Source organism: Macaca thibetana, chromosome 16 (genome assembly GCF_024542745.1).
Source record: "Macaca thibetana thibetana isolate TM-01 chromosome 16, ASM2454274v1, whole genome shotgun sequence".
NCBI lineage: Eukaryota > Metazoa > Chordata > Mammalia > Primates > Cercopithecidae > Macaca > Macaca thibetana.
This window is the reverse complement of record NC_065593.1, coordinates 58,727,809-58,745,574: the sequence shown is the minus strand read 5'-3', so window position 1 is coordinate 58,745,574 and position 17,766 is coordinate 58,727,809. Positions and strand designations below refer to the sequence as shown.

General features: G+C 58.7%; 3 protein-coding genes across 5 annotated transcripts in view; all 3 read left to right on the top strand.

Annotated features, from left to right (window-relative positions):
• The window catches only part of NDUFAF8 (NADH:ubiquinone oxidoreductase complex assembly factor 8), a 269,205-nt gene that overhangs the window by 1,738 nt on the left and 249,701 nt on the right, over positions 1 to 17,766 (top strand). The window contains exon 1 of one of the 3 annotated variants that reach the window (XM_050764120.1): positions 9,400 to 9,403. The exons of 1 other annotated variant lie outside the window; for it this stretch is intronic. The gene's annotated coding sequence lies outside the window, so the exon portion shown is untranslated. Of the gene's footprint in view, positions 1 to 9,399; positions 9,404 to 12,818; positions 12,823 to 17,766 lie in introns of those variants that run through there. One more of the 3 variants, XM_050764122.1, reaches the window with a different exon arrangement.
• The window catches only part of BAIAP2 (BAR/IMD domain containing adaptor protein 2), a 318,844-nt gene that overhangs the window by 185,307 nt on the left and 115,771 nt on the right, over positions 1 to 17,766 (top strand). The window lies entirely within an intron of this gene.
• Positions 9,057 to 16,690, top strand: CHMP6 (charged multivesicular body protein 6). The gene is made up of 8 exons (XM_050764067.1): positions 9,057 to 9,236; positions 11,824 to 11,933; positions 12,026 to 12,113; positions 12,673 to 12,759; positions 14,326 to 14,391; positions 14,593 to 14,673; positions 15,768 to 15,822; positions 16,496 to 16,690. The coding sequence occupies exons 1-8, from the start codon at positions 9,174 to 9,176 to the stop codon at positions 16,549 to 16,551; spliced, it is 606 nt and encodes a 201-aa protein (XP_050620024.1). The 5' UTR covers positions 9,057 to 9,173; the 3' UTR covers positions 16,552 to 16,690.

The following is a 17,766-nucleotide window of genomic DNA, read 5'->3' as shown; positions in this document are numbered from 1 at the left end:
AAAAAAAAAAAAAAAAAAAAAAGAAAGAAAAAGAAAAAAGAAAAAAGAAAAAAACCAGACCTGCCATGAAATACCCTAATGGAGAGTGGTGACCCCTCGCCAGTTCCCCGGCCCGACCAGTCCCAGGACTGGCCCCCAAATAAAGGGGAGAGCATGCCTCTCCATGGACGGGCAGACGCCGCTGCCTTCAGATCTTCCCGCTGCCTTCTCTAAGCACCTACAACCATTGCTCTGGTCATCTGTCGCTGTGTAACAAGTCACCCCAAAACTCAGTGGCTTAAAACAATAACAAACACTTATTTTGTTCACAAATCTGTGATTTAGGCAAAGTACCCCAGAGAAGGCTCGTCTCTGCTCCATGTGACATCAGCTGGGGTGGCTCAGCTGATGAGGGAACTAGAACATTCCCTTCTAAGAAGGCTCATCCCATGCCTGGCCAGGTGGTGCCAACGGGCGGTTCCTGCCATGGGGGCTTCTCCGGGGGCTGCTTGGCTCCTCCTGACTTGGTGGCTGAGTTCCAAGAACGAGAGTCCAGGAGACACCAGGTAGACACTGTGTCTTATTTTAATTTAATTTAGTTTAGTTTTTAGAGATGGAGTCTCACTGTGTTGTGCAGGCTGGAGTGCAGTGGCGCAATCTCAACTCACTACAACCTCCTCCTCCCAGGTTCAAGCAATTCTCCTGCCTCAGCCTCCCAAGTAGCTGGGACTACAGATGTGCACCACCACATCAGCTAATTTTTGTATTTTTAGTAGAGATGGGGTTTTACCATGTTTGCCAGGATGGTCTTGAACCCCTGACCTTGAGTGATCTGTCTGCCTTGGCCTCCTAAACTGCTGGGATTACAGGCATGAGCCACCATGCCCAGCCATCTTTTTTTTCTTTTTAAATAGAGATGGGGGGTCTCACTGACTTGCCCAGGCTGGTCTTGAACTCCTGAGCTCAAACAATCCTCCTGCCTCAGCCTCCCAAAGTGCTGGGATTACAGGTGTGAACCAGCACGCCCAGCCTTGTGTCCTCTTTTATGACCTGGTCTTGGAAGTGACATGGCACCACTGCTGCCATAATTAAAGGCTCGGCGGTGTGCCACTGCCACCCCTCAGCTCCAAATCCACCCTTCCTAAGCCTGCTTTGTGCTGGTGGAGCTGCACCCTGTAAACATTTCTCCTCTACAGGCCGGCTCAGGGTGAGGCTTTGACAGGAGAGGGCACTGGAGGTTGCAGCAAGGCCTGGCAGAGAAAGGGGCCTCCCTGTCTGGCCCCTTCCTTGCTGCAGCTGCCAGTGGCTCTGTGTGCGGGTGACTCCTCCGTGAGTCTCCACCACCCATGGGCTGCTTCTCGCAGACACCGCCCGTCTGTCGCACTCCCCAGCAGGATTATCAAGCACCTGGCAGCAGTTTCTGCGGGAAAAGCTCTGGCCCAGATGCATCCCTCAGCGAGTTTCTCGGCCAACAGGTGGGCTCCCTGCAGACGGCTTGGCTCTCGCCCTGCAGCAACTTCCTCCGCCACGGGTAGGACACCCTGCAGGTTCCAGCAGAGCCCAGGGCAACTTCCTCCACCATGGGCAGGGGCAGCCTGCAGGGTCCGGCAGAGCCCAGGGCGACTTCCTGCAGGGTCCGGCAGAGCCCCACCATGGGCAGGGGCAGCCTGCAGGGTCCGGCAGAGCCCAGGGCGACTTCCTCCACCATGGGCAGGGGCAGCCTGCAGGGTCCGGCAGAGCCCAGGGCAGCCTGCAGGTTCCAGCAGAGCCCAGGGCAACTTCCTCCACCATGGGCAGGGGCAGCCTGCAGGGTCCGGCAGAGCCCAGGGCGACTTCCTCCACCATGGGCAGGGGAAGCCTGCAGGGTCCGGCAGAGCCCAGGGCGACTTCCTCCACCATGGGCAGGGGCAGCCTGCAAGGTCCAGCAGAGCCAGGCCCAGCCTTGCGGTGGAATGTTCTTCCAGGTTCTTGGTTTCTTCCCGTGTGCTCCCTGTCTGTCCTAGAAACACGTGCTGCTTCTGGCACTGCTATTCCTGTATTCCTCCGAGTTCTCTTGTAACCTTTTAATAGTGACACATCCTTTTCCAGTTTATGATTCTTTATATTAAATGTTCCTGTTCAAATTACTGGTGTGGTGTCTGTCTCCTGCCTGGAACCTAATGGTACAGAATTAGCACGAGGAGGGTCCCAGCAGGGCATCTGGGGACTGTTTGCATCGTCCGTAGGGTGTGAATGCCTGGCTGAGCTTCCTGCCAATGGGAAACGGGGTGCCAGGCCCCGCTTCACAGTGGATTTGCTGTGGCCTCTGGTTGGGTGAAAGAAAGGGCTGGATGAGGCTGTTGCCGGGGTGCCCAAGCGGCTGCTGCCCTTCAGAGCAGAACAGCAAGGACACCCCAGGACTGCGGACTGGGGGTCCCTCCTCCACGCACTGGGGGTTCACAGCAATCAGATGGCTGGCAGGAGCAGCTCCTCAGGGCAGCTGAGAGGCAGAGAATGTTCGTGGCAGCCCCCACAGGAGCTGCTGTTTCTTGTCCCTACAGGGCTGACATTGCTGAAAATCAAACACAATGTTCAGTCCTGTGCATCACCTGATCACAGTGTCAGCCGAGCGCACAGCCTTGCCGGTGTCCTCACTTGAGAGGCAGAACGCTGACAGGACGGCACCCCTGACCCAGGGTGGAGGCGGCGCCCGGAACCCCGCAGAACTCACTATCTGCTCCTGCCAGGGTGCCCCGAGGCTCCCTTGCCAGTGGGAGTGGTGGTGGCTGAGGTTGCTGATGCTCCTGAGTTTGAAAACCCTCTGAGCCCACCTGTGAGGCCCTCGCGAGAGGTTACCTGTCCTCCCCAAGCCAGCACAGCAGCCACCTCCTGTTGCCACGAGGCCTACAATTAGCATCAAACCTTAGGGATCCCGGACAGCGCCACACAGGAGACAATAGCTCATGTGGGGGCTTGGGAATTTTTTCTGTAAGAGACTAAACAGCGCCCGGGTGCGGTGGCTCACGCCTGTAATCCCAGCACTTTGGAAGACCAAGGTGGGCAGATCACCTGAGGTCAGAAGTTTGTGATCAGCCTGGTCAACATGGTGAAACTCCATCTCTACCAAAAATACAAAAAAAAAAAAAAAAAAAAAAAAAAATTAGCTGGGCATGGTGGCAGGTGCCTGTAATCCCAGCTACTCAGGAGGCTGAGGCAAGAGAATCGCTTGAACCTGCGAGGCAGAGGTTGCAGTGAGCCGAGATCGCACCACTGCACTCCAGCCTGGGTGACAGAGTGAGACTCTGTCTCAAAAAAAAAAAAAAAAAAAAAAAAAATCAAACAGTAAATATCAGGCTCCGTGAGCCACATGCGACCTCTGGCCACCTCGCTCGGCCTCTGGCTACCTCGCTCTCACTCTTCTCCTTCTCCCTCCTCCATTCCTCCGCCTTTTCTGTGTTGTTAGTGTGTATATGTGTGTGTGTGTTTCACAATCCTTAAGAAATGTAAAATCCACTCTTAACTCAAAGGCTGTACAAAAAAATAGATTCCAGGCCGGATGTGGCCCACAGGCTGTAGTTTGGCAAACCGTGGCTTACATGCTACAGGAATTCAGAGATATTTCAGACAGATATTGCTGGGAACCTGGAGAACCTGTGGGAGTGGATTCGGGGGTTGGACTGAGAACGCCAAATCCGAACGCTAGAGGGGGCTGAAGTCCCTGATCTGGGGGCCTTGAGGGCTCTGCCGGGTATCAGCTAAGAGCTCCCTTGTGTGACGGCTGAAGCTGAGACCCAGAGGCCCGCAGGTCACGAGTCCAAGACCCCAGAGACTCCACGGCCTGCTGTAGAGGAGAGAATCCGAAGGTCCAAGGACAGGGGCAGTCCGTGAGTGTGACCTGCACGCCCACACCAGCCACGCCCTGCAGGTTCAGGAGCACCATCTTCCCGGACGTGAGCAACACCCGGGCGAGGGGAGCCCCTGCACCCTGAAAAGTCCTGCTACTGCTGTCCTTCGTAGGCCAAGTGTGACCACGGGGAGAGGGGTGCCCCGACTGAGATGGGCTCCTTGATCTCCATGGGGTGACACATCCCAGAGCAGCAGCAGGACAGGAGGCACCCGCCACCGTCAAGTCCCATGCGGGCTGTGTGCGCCAGCGGTGGCAGGAGGAACTGGCGCTCAGGGTGCCACGGCCTGCAGGGGCCTCCGGCGAATCACAGTGCCCCGATGAAACAAAGGGTTGGCAGACTAGAGTGCCGTTTGTCTTACGCAACAGAAACAAAACTCTGGGTCTGGCGGCCAAACCTGATTTGAGTCACCATAGTGGACAGCCACAGCCTCTCACCAGTTTCCAGGCTGAGCCAATTCACAGACCTGGAGCCCGTGAGTGGGGGGCAGGTTCCTTGAGGGAGACCCCTGAAGCATTGCTGCGAGGAGTACAGCAGCAAAGCCACGGGAAGACTCCCCCTAAGGGACCTGCACCTGTTTACCAAAGTAACATGTAACAGGGGGAGGGAAATACTCAAGAGTCTCAGGAATGACAAGACACTGGCATCAAATGGATTCCAATTTCTTTTTTTTTTTTTTTTTTTTTTGAGATGGAGTATCGTGCTATCGCCCGGGCTGGAGTGCAGTGGTGCGATCTCAGCTCACTGCAACCTCCACCTCCAAGTTCAAGCAATTCTCCTGCCTCAGCCTCCCAAGTAGCTGCGATTACAGGCACACACCACCATGCCCCACTAATTTTTGTAGTTTTGTAGAGACGAAGTTTCACTATGCTAGGCCAGGCTGATGTGGAACTCCTGACCTCAGGTGATCCACCCTCCTCGGCCTCCCAAAGCCCTGGGATTACAGATGTGAGCCACTGCGCCTGGCCAGACCGATGCCAATTTCTGACGACTCAAAACACCACTGTGAACCACCAATCAAAGGGGGATTTTCGGTCATGAGATGAAAGGTGGAGCCTCAGCCCATGTCTGACTCCCAGGGGCCAGTTGAGCACGTTGATCCACCCTCTAGTTTGACCCCAGTTCTTGAATGTGTAATTGAACGAAGTGCATATGGCCATGGGCACACTCCGCACGTGGCCTCTTATAAGGGTACAGTGGAAGCCACGAGAACTTCCCCTGTGCCAGGACAGTAAACTCAAAACAATACTGAACCCCTGGAAACTGCAGAGATGAGTGCCTCCATCAAAGAGTCAAAAGACCAGCTGGGCGTGGCAGCTCACACCTGTAATCCCATCACTCTGGGAGGCCGAGGCAGGCGGATCACCTGAGGTCAGGAGTTTGAGACCAGCCTGACTGACATGGTGAAACCCCGTATCTAATAAAAATATAAAAACAGGCTGGGCGTGGTGGCTCAAGCCTGTAATCCCAGCACTTTGGGAGGCCGAGACGGGCGGATCCTGAGGTCAGGAGATCGAGACCATCCTGGCTAACACGGTGAAACCCTGTCTCTACTAAAAAATACAAAAAACTAGCCGGGCGAGGTGGCGGGCGCCTGTAGTCCCAGCTACTCAGGAGGCTGAGGCAGGAGAATGGCGTAAACCCGGGAGGCGGAGCTTGCAGTGAGCTGAGATCCGGCCACTACACTCCAGCCTGGGCGACAGAGCGAGACTCCGTCTCAAAAAAATAATAATAAATAAATAAAAATATAAAAACATTAGCCGGGTGTGGTGGCACGGGCCTGTAGCCCCAGCTGCTCGGGAGGCTGAGACAGGAGAATTGCTTGAACCTGGGAGGCAGAGGTTGCAGTGAGCCGAGTTCGTGCCACTGCACTCCAGCCTGGGTGACTGAGCGAGACTTCGTCTTTAAAAAAAAAAAAAGGAGTTTGGTTTTTTCCTTTCTTTTGAGACAGAGTCTCGCTCCATCTCCCATGCTGGAGTGCAGTGGCACAATCTCTGCTCACTGCAACCTCCGCCTCCCAGGTTCAAACAATTCTCTAGCCTCAGCCTCCTGAGTAGCTGGGCTTATAGACATGCACCACCACGCCCAGCTAATTTTTGTATTTTTAGTAGAGACAGGGTTTCACCACATTGGTCAGGCTGGTCTCGAACTCCTGAGCTCAAGTGATCCACCTGCCTCAGCCTCCCAGTGTGCTGGGATTACAGGTGTGAACCACCGCACCTGGCCAAAGAAGAGGTTTAATGGCTGGGCACAATGGCTCACGCCTATAATCCCAGCACACTGAGAGGCCGAGGCCAGCAGATCACAAAGTCAGGAGATTGAGACCATCCTGGCTAACACGGTGAAACCCCATCTCTATTAAAAATACAAAAACAAAATTAGCCGGGCATGGTGGTGGGCACCTGCAGTCCCACCTACTTGGGAGGCTGAGGCAAGAGAATGGCGCGAATCCTGGAGGCGGAACCTGCAGTGAGCCGAGATCGCGCCACTGACCGCACTCCAGCCTGGGCGACAGGGTGAAAAGAGAGAGGTTTAATTGGCTCCTGGTTCTGCAGGCTGTACAGGCACAGCCCCAGCACCTGCTCAGCTTGCGGGGAGACCTGAAGGAGCTTTGACTCACGGTGGAAGGTGAAGCGAGAGCAGGCATGTCACGTGGCAAAAGCAGGAACGAGAGACAGTGGCCAGACCTCACAAGACCTCACTCACCGTCACGATGACAGCACCAGGAGGGTGATGCTAAACCATTCATGAGGAAGCTGCCCCCCGTGATCTGGTCACCTCCCACCAGGCCCCACCTCCAACACTGGAGATGATATTTCAACCTGAGATTTGGGTGGGGACAGAGGTCCAACCTGTGTCACTCACCTCTCAGGTCTGTGCAGAGGTCAGACGGGTCTTAGAGAATAACGGGGATTGTGGAGAATTTAATCAGTCGCAGTCATCCCAGTAGCTGCTGCCCCATCAGGAGTATCTTTTCTACAACAACTGAACACACTCCCCTGGCACCTGGTACCCAGCTAGCGACTTGCCTAATGCTTTCTTCCCTCTATACCAGTTTGCAAAGATCAACAGAAGCCTTTGCTTTTACCAGATCTGGCCAGCAGTACACCGTCACAGCTCCCCGACTCAGAGTGCCTGCCACAGATCTTCATCGCCCGGCGTCCTCGAACATCACACTGATCCACTGATGCATGCTCATCGGATCCGAGTGGAACAGCAAAGGTTCCCTTGTCCCCCTCGCACGGGAGCGGCTTGCCTCTTCAGTGCCCACTGCTCAAACCTCTGGGGGAGCATACAGACGGGCAGTGTCTAGCAGTGGATGCTTATAGCTCCGGAGGCCCCAGAGGGCGTGTGTTACAGGGTGCTCTTTTAGTTTAGCCGTCTGTAGGCGGCTTGTGTTAACCAGCTCAATTAGACCCCCTTCCTTATCACAAGGACAGGCTTTCTGAATCCCAGGTGCTTGCCTTGGTGGACCGGAAGTATCGGATCATGTCTGGGCCTGGAGAATGGGTGCAAGGTTTTATTGAGTGCAGGTAGCTCTCAGCAGACGGGTGAAGCCAGAAGGGGATGGCGTGGGAGGGTTTTCCCCTGGAGCGGGACCACTGAGCAGCCCGGGCTCTCTCCGATCGTCCTGGACAAACTCCACCCCATTCTACGGCCAGTGGCCTCCCAGAGCAACAGCATGCTCTCCTTCACACCCTCTCAACGTCCAGCCAATGTGTTGCTCTTGATGTCCAGCCACTTGTGTGTCTGTCGGCTAGAGTCCTGGGGATTTTATAGGCACAGGATGGGGGCGTGGCAGGCCAGGGTGGTCTCTGGAAATGCAACATTTGGGCAGGAGAACAAAAATCCCTGTCCTCACCCAGGTTTGTGGGCACAGGCGGTGGGGGAATCCCTAGTCAGGGACCACGCCTTCTCTACCCAGCTCTTCCCCATGCATGAGGAGCAGGGAGTAGCAAGTCTTTTTTTTAATCCCAATGTCCCCATGGACACCAAGGAAAAAGGACTGCAGATGTCTTAGTGAGACAAATCAGAGGGTGGGAGATGAACCCCACAAAAATTCAGGGGCCCCCTCACCTTCTGGAGTCCAAAGGTTTGGAACAGGTGATAATTATTCTCCTTTTGATGTTATTTGTTATATTTTTTGTAGGGACGGGGTCTTGCTATGTTGCCGGGCTGGTCTTGAACTCCTGGCCTCAAGCCATCCTCGGCTGAGTGCTTTTCTATGACACTTAGTGAACGCTGGGGAACCACAGCCAGGATACTCAGGCGGGAACCAGGGGCTGGAAGCGGGTGGCTTCTCCCTTTTATTCCTTATCCCCCTTCGCATGTTTCTTAGCCACCCAGGGAAGAATGCTTCTGTGGGGGACGCAGCCATGATTCCTTGGAAGGAGAAGTTAAGCCTGGCCATGCTGGGCTCCTCCTGGCACTGATCCACAGACAGGGAGCAGCGCAGTAGAAGAGGGGAGATCCCAGGGCTGAAAGGCTGGGTGAAGGGGCGCTGCTGGGTGCATTTCAGGGAACACTTTAAAGTGCCAAACGGCCAGGCGTGGTGGCTCACGCCGGTAATCCGAGCACTTTGGGAGGCCGAGGCGGATGGATCACAAGGTCAGGAGTTCAAGACCAGCCTGGCCAATATGGTGAAACCCTGTCTCTACTAACAAAAATTAGCCAGGCGTGGCGGCAGGCACCTGTGGTCCCAGCTACTCAGGAGACTGAGGCAGCAAAATCACCTGAAGCTGGGAGGCAGAGGTTGTAGTGAGCCGAGATCGTGCCCCTGCACTCCACCCTGGGTGACAGAGCAGGACTCCATCTTGAAAAAAAAGTAAAAAATAAAAAGAAAGTGCAAAATGTTAGCTATCACATCACTAAATGCAGCATTTTGTGTTCAGAACCAGTGGGGGCAGTCATTCCTGCACAAGATTCCTGAAAGCCTGAGGAGGCTGAATTATGTTAATCTAAAAGGATTCCATCTAATTAGGAGATAAGAAATTTTCCCCTTCACCTGCACCAGAAGGGTGCACGGAAACACGTCATTTAGAACATCCCGGGCCCTAACATCCAGGTATCCGTGCCACTTCTCTGTACGGGTCCAAGGAGGCCGCGGTGTTCGCGGCGGTCGCCAAGACCGGCGGGCTGTGGTTTCGAACCCTCGGCAACGGCGCGCGGCCGGGGGAGGTGCTCGGACTTCGCGTTCCGCGGCGCCTGGCCCGGCGCGGCCGCCGTAGCGGGAGGATCCGAGCTACGGTGGCCGTGAGGCGGCGGTAGAGATTGGACTCGGTGGGGCCGGGGCCGGGGGCGGGCGCCGCCATGGGCAACCTGTTCGGCCGCAAGAAGCAGAGCCGTGTCACGGAGCAGGACAAGGCCATCCTGGTGAGGACCCGGGCCCGGGGCCAGGGCCGGGGCGGGCGGCGGGGCCGGAAGAGCCCCGCGCCCTCGGCCCCCCGCGTTCGGGTGGGGAAACTGAGGCGCGGCGCGCAGCCGGGCCACTCGGCCTCTCCGCCCTGCGTCCTCCTCGCCCGCGGGGCCTCGGGCCGGGGTCTCCTGCGCGGTGCCGTGGCTGCCGACTTCCCCCGGGCCCGCGCGTCCGCCTCTGCGAGCCCCGCCGGGGTGGGCGCGGCCGGTGACTGCGGGATTCGACTCCGGCGTTCGGGGCTTGGCCACAGCCTGGCGGCCTGGCCGTGGGGTCCGCGCGGCGCTGGGCTTTCCCTGGCTCTGGGCCCGCAGGAGCAGGTCCCGGCCCCGGGGGTCCCGGCTCTCCCGGAGTCGCTGCCCCCGCCCACGTCCCTCGGCTCATTTGCCCCCTGGTGCCCTGGGCCGGAGCCCCCTCGGTGCTCCCGGCTTCGCGAGGCCGTGCGGGGCCATCCCCTCTCCCTCGCCCCATCCAGGCCAGGACTGGAAGGAAGTCTGCCCTGGTCCGAGGAGCGGCCGCCAGGTGCGCCGAACGCCTGCCGGGGTCCTGCCGGGTTTCCGCAGCGCCTGGGTGCAGGACCACCGTGTTACCGTGTTTGGCGCGTTTGTTTGCGGCGACTCCAGACTGACTCCCCGGGGCACAGCCGGGCCGGTGGTGGTGCCTGTTCCCATGTGAAAGTTAGCTTCTGTAGGATAAGGAATCGCTTGGCATGTCAGGGACACGGCAGGTTAAGAATAGTCCATTTTTGTAACGGGATAAACGTGTCATGAAAGAGACCCCGAAATGGGAGCAGGGCTAGCTTTTTCGGATGCTTTCTTTTCTAAATTTTGTGCAACAGAAATAATTTTATACTAAAAGAGAAGTGAATGCAAATGAAAAAGGGGATCTTACCTTGGCATCTGAGTCCATAAGCTATGAAAAGAAACAACGGGCACGTTTGTCCCTGGAGAAGATGGGCACAGCACTGGGCACCGTCCCGAGCTGCCTGTAAGACAGCTGGGCCCAGCCTCCATCGTCCGCCCTCCACCTACCCTGGCAGCCCCAGGGCACTCCCTCCCCTCCCTTTAAGGACTCAGTTCCGGTTTCTCTTCAAGCACTTGCCAAGCACTTGCCAAGCACTTGCCAGGAGCCACTGTGGGCTCTTGGCTGTGCAGACCCGTGTTCCCGGCTGCCGTAGGTCTCCCCAGGATTTTGGGTGCTTGGGAACAGCATCCTTAGCACACAGTAGCACAAATGATTGCTTTTTTTTTTTTCTGTTTTCCTAGGATAACAGGTGTTCCCCATGCAGCCTGTGACCCTCCACTGAGACCTCGTTTTACAGGGGGCAGCCTGGCCACACCTTTGGCCCCTGGGTCTCCCCAGCAGTGGGGCTGGGCAGGGGGCACCTTTCACTGTGGAGGACCCACAGGTCTTGGCACTGTGGAGCGGAGACTCCGAGGGTGGAGGGAGCACTCTCTTCCTATGCAGAGCCTCAAAGAGGCACACAGTCCCTGACCCAGCTAATTCCCCTCAGCCTCCTGCCTTAAGGCCATAATCCCTCTGCCTGCATGGGCTTACCATTGTCTGAAGTGATGACGTTTGGAAAACTCAAGGGCCTGATAGGGCAGGACTGGCTGAAGTTCCTCAGTGGCCGAGTGCCCGCTCTGGGGCGGCGCACAGATGAGAGGCGGTCAGCGGGGCCGCGGGGCACATCACCGAGTGCGTGTCCCTGCAGCTGAACGGTTGGCAAAGCGGCAGGGAAGCCACAGGCACCTCATGTGGCTGAAGCCCAAGGAGAGATGCTGGGGGGATGTCTGAGTCCTATCCTGGCCGTGTGGCTGCTGGCACTTGGGTACTCACTACCTGCATGTTCTCGAGTCAGAACCTTTTTTTTTTTTTTTTTATTTTCCCCGAGATGCAGTCTCGCTCTGTCGCCCAGGCTGGAGTGCAGTGGCACAATCTTGGCTCACTGCAAGCTCCGCCTCCCGGGTTCACGCCATTCTCCTGCCTCAGCCTCCCAGGTAGCTGGGACTACAGGCGCTGTCACCACACCCAGCTAATTTTTTTTTTTTTGTATTTTTAGTAGAGACAGGATTTCACCGTGTTAGCCAGGATGGTCTCGATCTCCTGACCTCGTGATCCGCCCGCCTCGGCTTCCCAAAGTGCTGGGATTACAGGCGTGAGCCACCGCGCCTGGCCGAGTCCGAGCCTTTGAGGTCCTGGCAGCTGCTCCCTGACCTGAGCCCAGAGCGTTCGTACCGCTGGCGGGCAGGCTCGAGGGTGGACCCACGGCAATGCCGCGGCGGTCCTTCCCATCCCTGTGATGGACTGTGGGGTCCGGGTGGACCCTCTGGTGGGACCGCCCCATGCGTGGCAGGGTGTGGAGCAGTGTCCCTGGCTTCCACCCCCCAGATGTGTCCAGACAGCACCACCTGTCCCCTGGGAGACAACCCTGCCCCATGAAGGACACTCGTGGAGGGCCGCCTGGCCTCCGTGTCCGGCGCTCAGTAGCACGGCCAGGGCCTGCAGCGTGGGCTCGGTGACACCAGGCCCGCTCTCTTTTGACAGCAACTGAAGCAGCAGCGGGACAAGCTGAGGCAGTACCAGAAGAGGATTGCCCAGCAGCTGGAGCGTGAGCGCGCCCTGGCCCGGCAGCTGCTGCGGGACGGCAGGAAGGAGTGAGTGGGCCCGGGCAACGTGGGCACCCTGTCGGCTGGGGTGGGACGCCGGGCAGGGCCACAGCGGGTCATTCTTGGGCTTCCCTCTGCAGACGGGCCAAGCTGCTGCTCAAGAAGAAGCGATACCAGGAGCAGCTCCTGGACAGGACAGAGAACCAAATCAGCAGCCTGGAGGCCATGGTAGGTGGCCGGGTGCTTCGCCCTGGGGTGCAGGTGCAGCTGGAGGCAGCTCTGCCCGGCTGCATGGACATCGGAATTTCTCCCGAGAGCGGAAAGCTCCTCCTCTCAGATGCCTGGGGCTGAAGCTGACCTGAAGTGGGGCGGGGCTGGAATCCTGGGGAGTCTGCCAGGAAGCTAATGGTCTTAAGGGGCAGGGGGGCAAGTTGTCTCTCGCAGGACTGAGGTGGGGAAGGCTGGGCCACGCCTGGGTGATGTGGGTAGGTCAGGGGTCTGCGTGGGGGACTGAGTGTCCCTGGCGTTAGGGACCCGAGCGGCGTGGTTCTGCTCCTGGGTAACCAGAGCTACTAACTAGCAACCAGCGGTCCCGAGTGTCTCCCCGGCACCTTCTCCGTCCTGCGCGTCGCCACCTGGCAGCGGGAGAGGACAGGGAGGAGCAGGTGTCAGGAGTCGCCCTCACGCCCAGCAGCACCCGCCCAGCGTGGTGTGAACCCTGCCCCTGGGCCAGGAGGAGGGCATGCCGGATCCTCAGCACCTGCGTCTGCTCTGGTTTCCTTTTCAGGTTCAGAGTATTGAGTTCACCCAGATCGAAATGAAGGTGATGGAGGGGCTGCAGTTTGGAAATGAGTGTCTGAACAAGATGCACCAGGTAGGTCTCTGCAGGGCCAGGGGCATCGAGGCGCGGGGAGCCCAGTGGGGCTGGAGTTGGGGGTAGGGTGGGGCTTGCCCCACGGTGTTTGTGTCAGACACAGGGCAAGAGGCTGGCAGGAGAGATGTGTCGGGTGCTGCCAGGCAGGCAGGGATGCAGTGACCTGAGGGTGGGGTGCAGCACAGGCTGGGAACTGTGGGAACTGTGGGAACTGGGTCCCCAGGCGCTGAAGTGACATAGAGGGGAAGTCTGAGGGTAGGGAGGGGTCCGGCAAACTAATCACAGAAGGCTTCCTGGAGGTGGTGGGGCGTGGTGGCTCACACCTGTAATCCTAGCACTTTGGGAGGCCGAGGCAGGCAGATCACGTGAGGTCAGGAGTCTGAGACCAGCCTGGCCAACATGGTGAAACCCTGTCTCTACTAATAATACAAAAATGAGCCAGGCGTGGTGGCAGGCACCTGTAAACCCAGCTACTCAGGAGGCTGAGGCAGGAGAATCACTTGAACCGGGAGGCAGAGGTTGCAGTGAGCCGAGATTGTGCCATTGCACTCCATCCAGGGCGATAAGAGCAAAAAGAAGGCTTCCTGGAGGAGGTGAATACCGGCCTCGTCTCAGGCCGGGCATGGATGTGAAGCCCAGCGTGGCCATACCACGTTCCCCTACCAACCCCATCACACTGCTGACTTGCGGGGGCCAGTGGGTGGGGCTCGTTGGGGACTCACCTGGCAGGAGGTCTGGCTATGCCACTTTTCCAAGTGTCTGGTGAGTACTGGTGGTGTGTGCTGGTCAAGCACAAGTGGCCCTTTGACCTTGCCACTCAAATCAAGTCACCTGCCCAGAATGTTCCACCTGTTGCTTATTTTTACCTGTGGCTGTGAGAGCTGACTCAGGTGTGAGAGGGGCAGCGGGCATCAGAGCACTGCAGTTGTGGCCTCTGAAAAGACTCATGGAACAGCTCCTGTGGCCTCAGGACGGGGCCATGCCTGGGACACGCATGGCTTGGCCTCATTTAAACAGAGACAGGAGCTGGGTGTGGTGGCACGCACCTGTAGTCCCAGCTACTCGAATGGGTCACTTGAGCCCAGCCTGGGCAACACAGCCAGACCTTGTCTCTGAAAAATAAATAAATTGGCCGGGAGCGGTGGCTCAAGCCTGTAATCCCAGCACTTTGGGAGGCCGAGACGGGCGGATCACAAGGTCAGGAGATCGAGACCATCCTGGCTAACATGGTGAAACCCCGTCTCTACTAAAAAATACAAAAAACTAGCCGGGCGAGGTGGCGGGCGCCTGTAGTCCCAGCTACTCCGGAGGCTGAGGCAGGAGAATGGCGTGAACCCGGGAGGCGGAGCTTGCAGTGAGCTGAGACCCGGCCACTGCACTCCAGCCTGGGCGACAGAGCGAGACTCCGTCTCAAAAAAAAAAAAAAAAAAAAAAAAAAAAAAGAAAAATAAATAAATAAAAATAAACAGGGGCGAGGCCGTGGCCCTGAGAGCCCAGGAGGCCTTTGTCGGGGGTCTACGATTGGCCCCACCCACAAGAGTCAACACCCGTCACCCTCGTTCACAGGTGATGTCCATTGAAGAGGTGGAGAGGATCCTAGATGAGACGCAGGAGGCCGTGGAGTACCAGCGGGTAGGTGGCACCCTGACCAGCCTGCCCCCAACTGTGGGAACCCACAGGGCCACCCTCTGTCCACTCCTATGTGGGCCAAACTGTCCCACACCCTACAGCGGCCACCTTCTCTCAAGGGGACGAGACCCAGCCACAGGCCGTCTCCTTCCTCCATGAGGGGCCTCCTCCTCGCTGCTCTCACCACCACCTGTCCTTTTGCAGCAAATAGATGAGCTCCTGGCAGGAAGCTTCACTCAGGAGGATGAAGACGCCATCCTGGAGGAGCTGAGCGCGATCACTCAGGTAATGGCCCCTCAGGACTGAGCAGTCACTTGGGCGACAGGACCCCCGGGACTGAGCAGTCACTCGGGCGATGGGACCCCCGGGACTGAGCAGTTACTCGGGCGATGGGATCCCCAGAGCTCAGACCCCCAGTAGGCCCTGCCCGTGGTGATCCCGTACGTGGTGTCCCTTAAGTCAATAGTCTGGGGTTTGTAACTAGCTTTCTACCTGAGGTGACTTGGTTTTCAGGGTTGCTCACCTGACAGTCTGGTGCAGGCAGGCTGGCCTGTGCCCTGGACGGAGCTGGGAGGCTGGGCCTTCCTGGTGCCTCGGCCCCTTTCTATGCCTGGCTGTCACGGATGTGGTGCTTGATTCATGGGCTGGCTTTCCCCAGCCGTGGCTGCTGACTCACGCCCCACGCAGGCCCTCGCCATGGGGGCCACGTCCTGGCCCCACGCTCACATCCAGGCTCTGAGTTCACTCCCCGACAAAGGGGTTGTCCTCTCTGTGGGCCCCTGCCTCAGTCTGCCAGATTCTCATGGTGCCCCCAGAGCCGGCCTCTGCCCCAGCCCTGCTGCCAGCTGCCCCAGTGCTTTGGTGCTGTGTGGCCCGTGGTGCGCTGCGCCCACCTGCCTGCTCAGTTACTTTCTCCTGAGGGTCCGAGTCCTCGGGGGCCTCCAGGGCAGGCCAGTTGAGAGGCGGAAGCACCGTTGCTGGCTTAGGCAGCCAGGCTTGCTGGGACAGCATTGTACCACGGCCCGCCCCACAGTGGTGGACACCAGCGTGACCTGGGTGTCTGTGTCACCACCCCTTGGTCCCTGAAAGCCAGTGTCTCTGGGGTACACCCAGGATGTGGCCACCTTACGGCCCCTCGGGGCCTCAGGGTCTGTTGGGAGGAGCTTCCATGGTGGCAGCCACATCACCTCCCAGGGGATTCTGGTGGTGCCAGAAGCTGGGGCGGGTGCAGACTTGGGTCTTCTGAGCAGCACATTCCTGTCCGCTTTAACTCCAGCTGAGAGCAGCTGACTGACAGGATCCGTGTACTCTCACGGAGGCCCAGGAAGCCCGGGGCCGACCTGTCACCTGCTCATGGCCTTACCCTTTGCTTCTTGCAGGAACAAATAGAGCTGCCAGAGGTTCCCTCCGAGCCCCTTCCTGAGAAGATCCCAGGTATTTCCATGCTTGATTCTTTTGAATGGTTGGAATTCACAGGAGAACAGAGGATTCTAGAAGGGAGCAAGACAGAATGCTCCCAGCCCTTCCACTTGTCTGAGGTCGTCCCGGCCTTCCTGGGCCGTGGGCGAGCCCTGCGTGCCTGGCTATGTGGCTCAGGGGCGTGTGTGCCTGGCCTTGGGGTTCGGCTTGGGTTTCCCAGGGGTTGGGTAACTGGGTAACCTCGTAAGAGAGCCATACCCCATTCCAAGAGGCACATTCAGAAATCGGAACTGGGAAAGGCTCCTTTAGCAACTCCAGCTCATTCCCAGGGTCTAGCCCAGGATTAGCCGTCAGCCAGGTATGGCTCTCCCCGTGGCACCGCTCAGCCCAGGCTCTCCACCCTGCCCGCTGGGAACCTGAGTCTTTAGAATCATCCATCCACATTTGTTCTGTTCCTTTACCCATCTTTGGGGCTCTTCTCTCTGGGGCCCACTGTCCCGTGTCCCTGGCCCCGTCCGTCAGCCCCATTGGCTTCCTGTTTGTCACTTGCCTCCCCCAGAGCTGGGCGTGCCCTGCCGTAGTGCGAAGCCTCCTGAGCTGGCCCTTGCCACCCCTGCGGCCTCGTTGCTCCCTGGAGGTGTCTGCCCGTGGGTCTTTGGCATGTCGTAAACATCTGTTTCCTCCACAGAAAACGTCCCTGTCAAGGCCAGGCCCAGGCAGGCGGAGCTGGTGGCAGCTTCGTAATGTGGCCTCCTCTTGCGGGACTCGCGGGGGTGCCCCAGGGACTGTGGCCCACAGAGTTTGGGTCATCGCCAGCCCCTGACCGGGTTCCCTGGAGCCCAGCGCGCACGGTGCTGAGCAGAGCCACAGCCACGCAGGCGCACGTGCGGGAGGACTCCAGAGTGTCTCCTGGCGACCTCGAGCCCGAACGCACTCAGGCGCCACCGGCCTGCTCTCGTTCTGGATTAAACCCTCGGCCGAGCCCAGCTTCTGCCGGTGGTGGCTCCCCCGGCGGCCGTGGCCCAGGCCCGATGCCTCTGGTGCTGTTCCCCTGCAGTCCCAGCCCCCCGCGTGGCTCGCGCGTCTGTGAGGGAGACACCTCCAGACCTTGGGGTCCCCGCACTTCCTCTCGCTCCTCGCCGCTCCCATTCGCTGGTGCAGGCTTCCGTTAAGGGGCCCCTCCCTTGGCCTGGCTTCTGGCGCACCTCAGCTTCCCTGCTGGTGGGCGGACCCCGGGGAGACCAGCATGTGCTGAACCTCTCCGTGCCTCTGCCCCCGCGCCCGACGCCCGCCTCCCGTTTGAAGGTGGCCGGCCAGGGCTGTTCTTGCTGGATTGACAACGCCTAGAGCCCCGACTCCCTGCTTGCCACTCATGGCTCTGTCCACCAGGGCTCAGCCCGGCTGCGAAAGGACCTCTGATGCTCGGGAGACGCTGCTCCAGCAGGTGCAGCCCCTGAAGTTTGTCCATGGGGGTCCCTGCGGCTGGGGCTCATGGAACTGCGAGACCCAGGACCCTCCTGCTCTGCAGGCCTCTGAGCCACCAGCAGCCGGGACTGGAGCCACCAGCAGCCAGGACTGGAGCCACCAGCAGCCGGGACTGGAGCCACCAGCAGCCGGGACTGGAGCCACCAGCAGCCGGGACTGGAGGCTGTGGGGCATGGCGTGACTTCTCGTGCACAGGGCTGGTTTGGTTATGAGACGATCTCGCTGGGACTGCCCCTGCCTGTGGAAAACCACAGGGACAAAGGGAGCCGCCATCTCGACCCCCAAACAGGCCAGCCCGTATTAAAGTTGGCCCTGCACGCCCACTGCCTCGTGGACTTGGGTGCAGTGGGCACCTAGGCGTGGCTCCCTCTGTGGGAGTGTGGGTGGGTTTGTGTGGCCCCTCCCCCATGGTGACCCTGACCGAAGCCCGGCCCCTTGACCGACATGGGGACGCTCACTGGAGGGCGCCTGCCC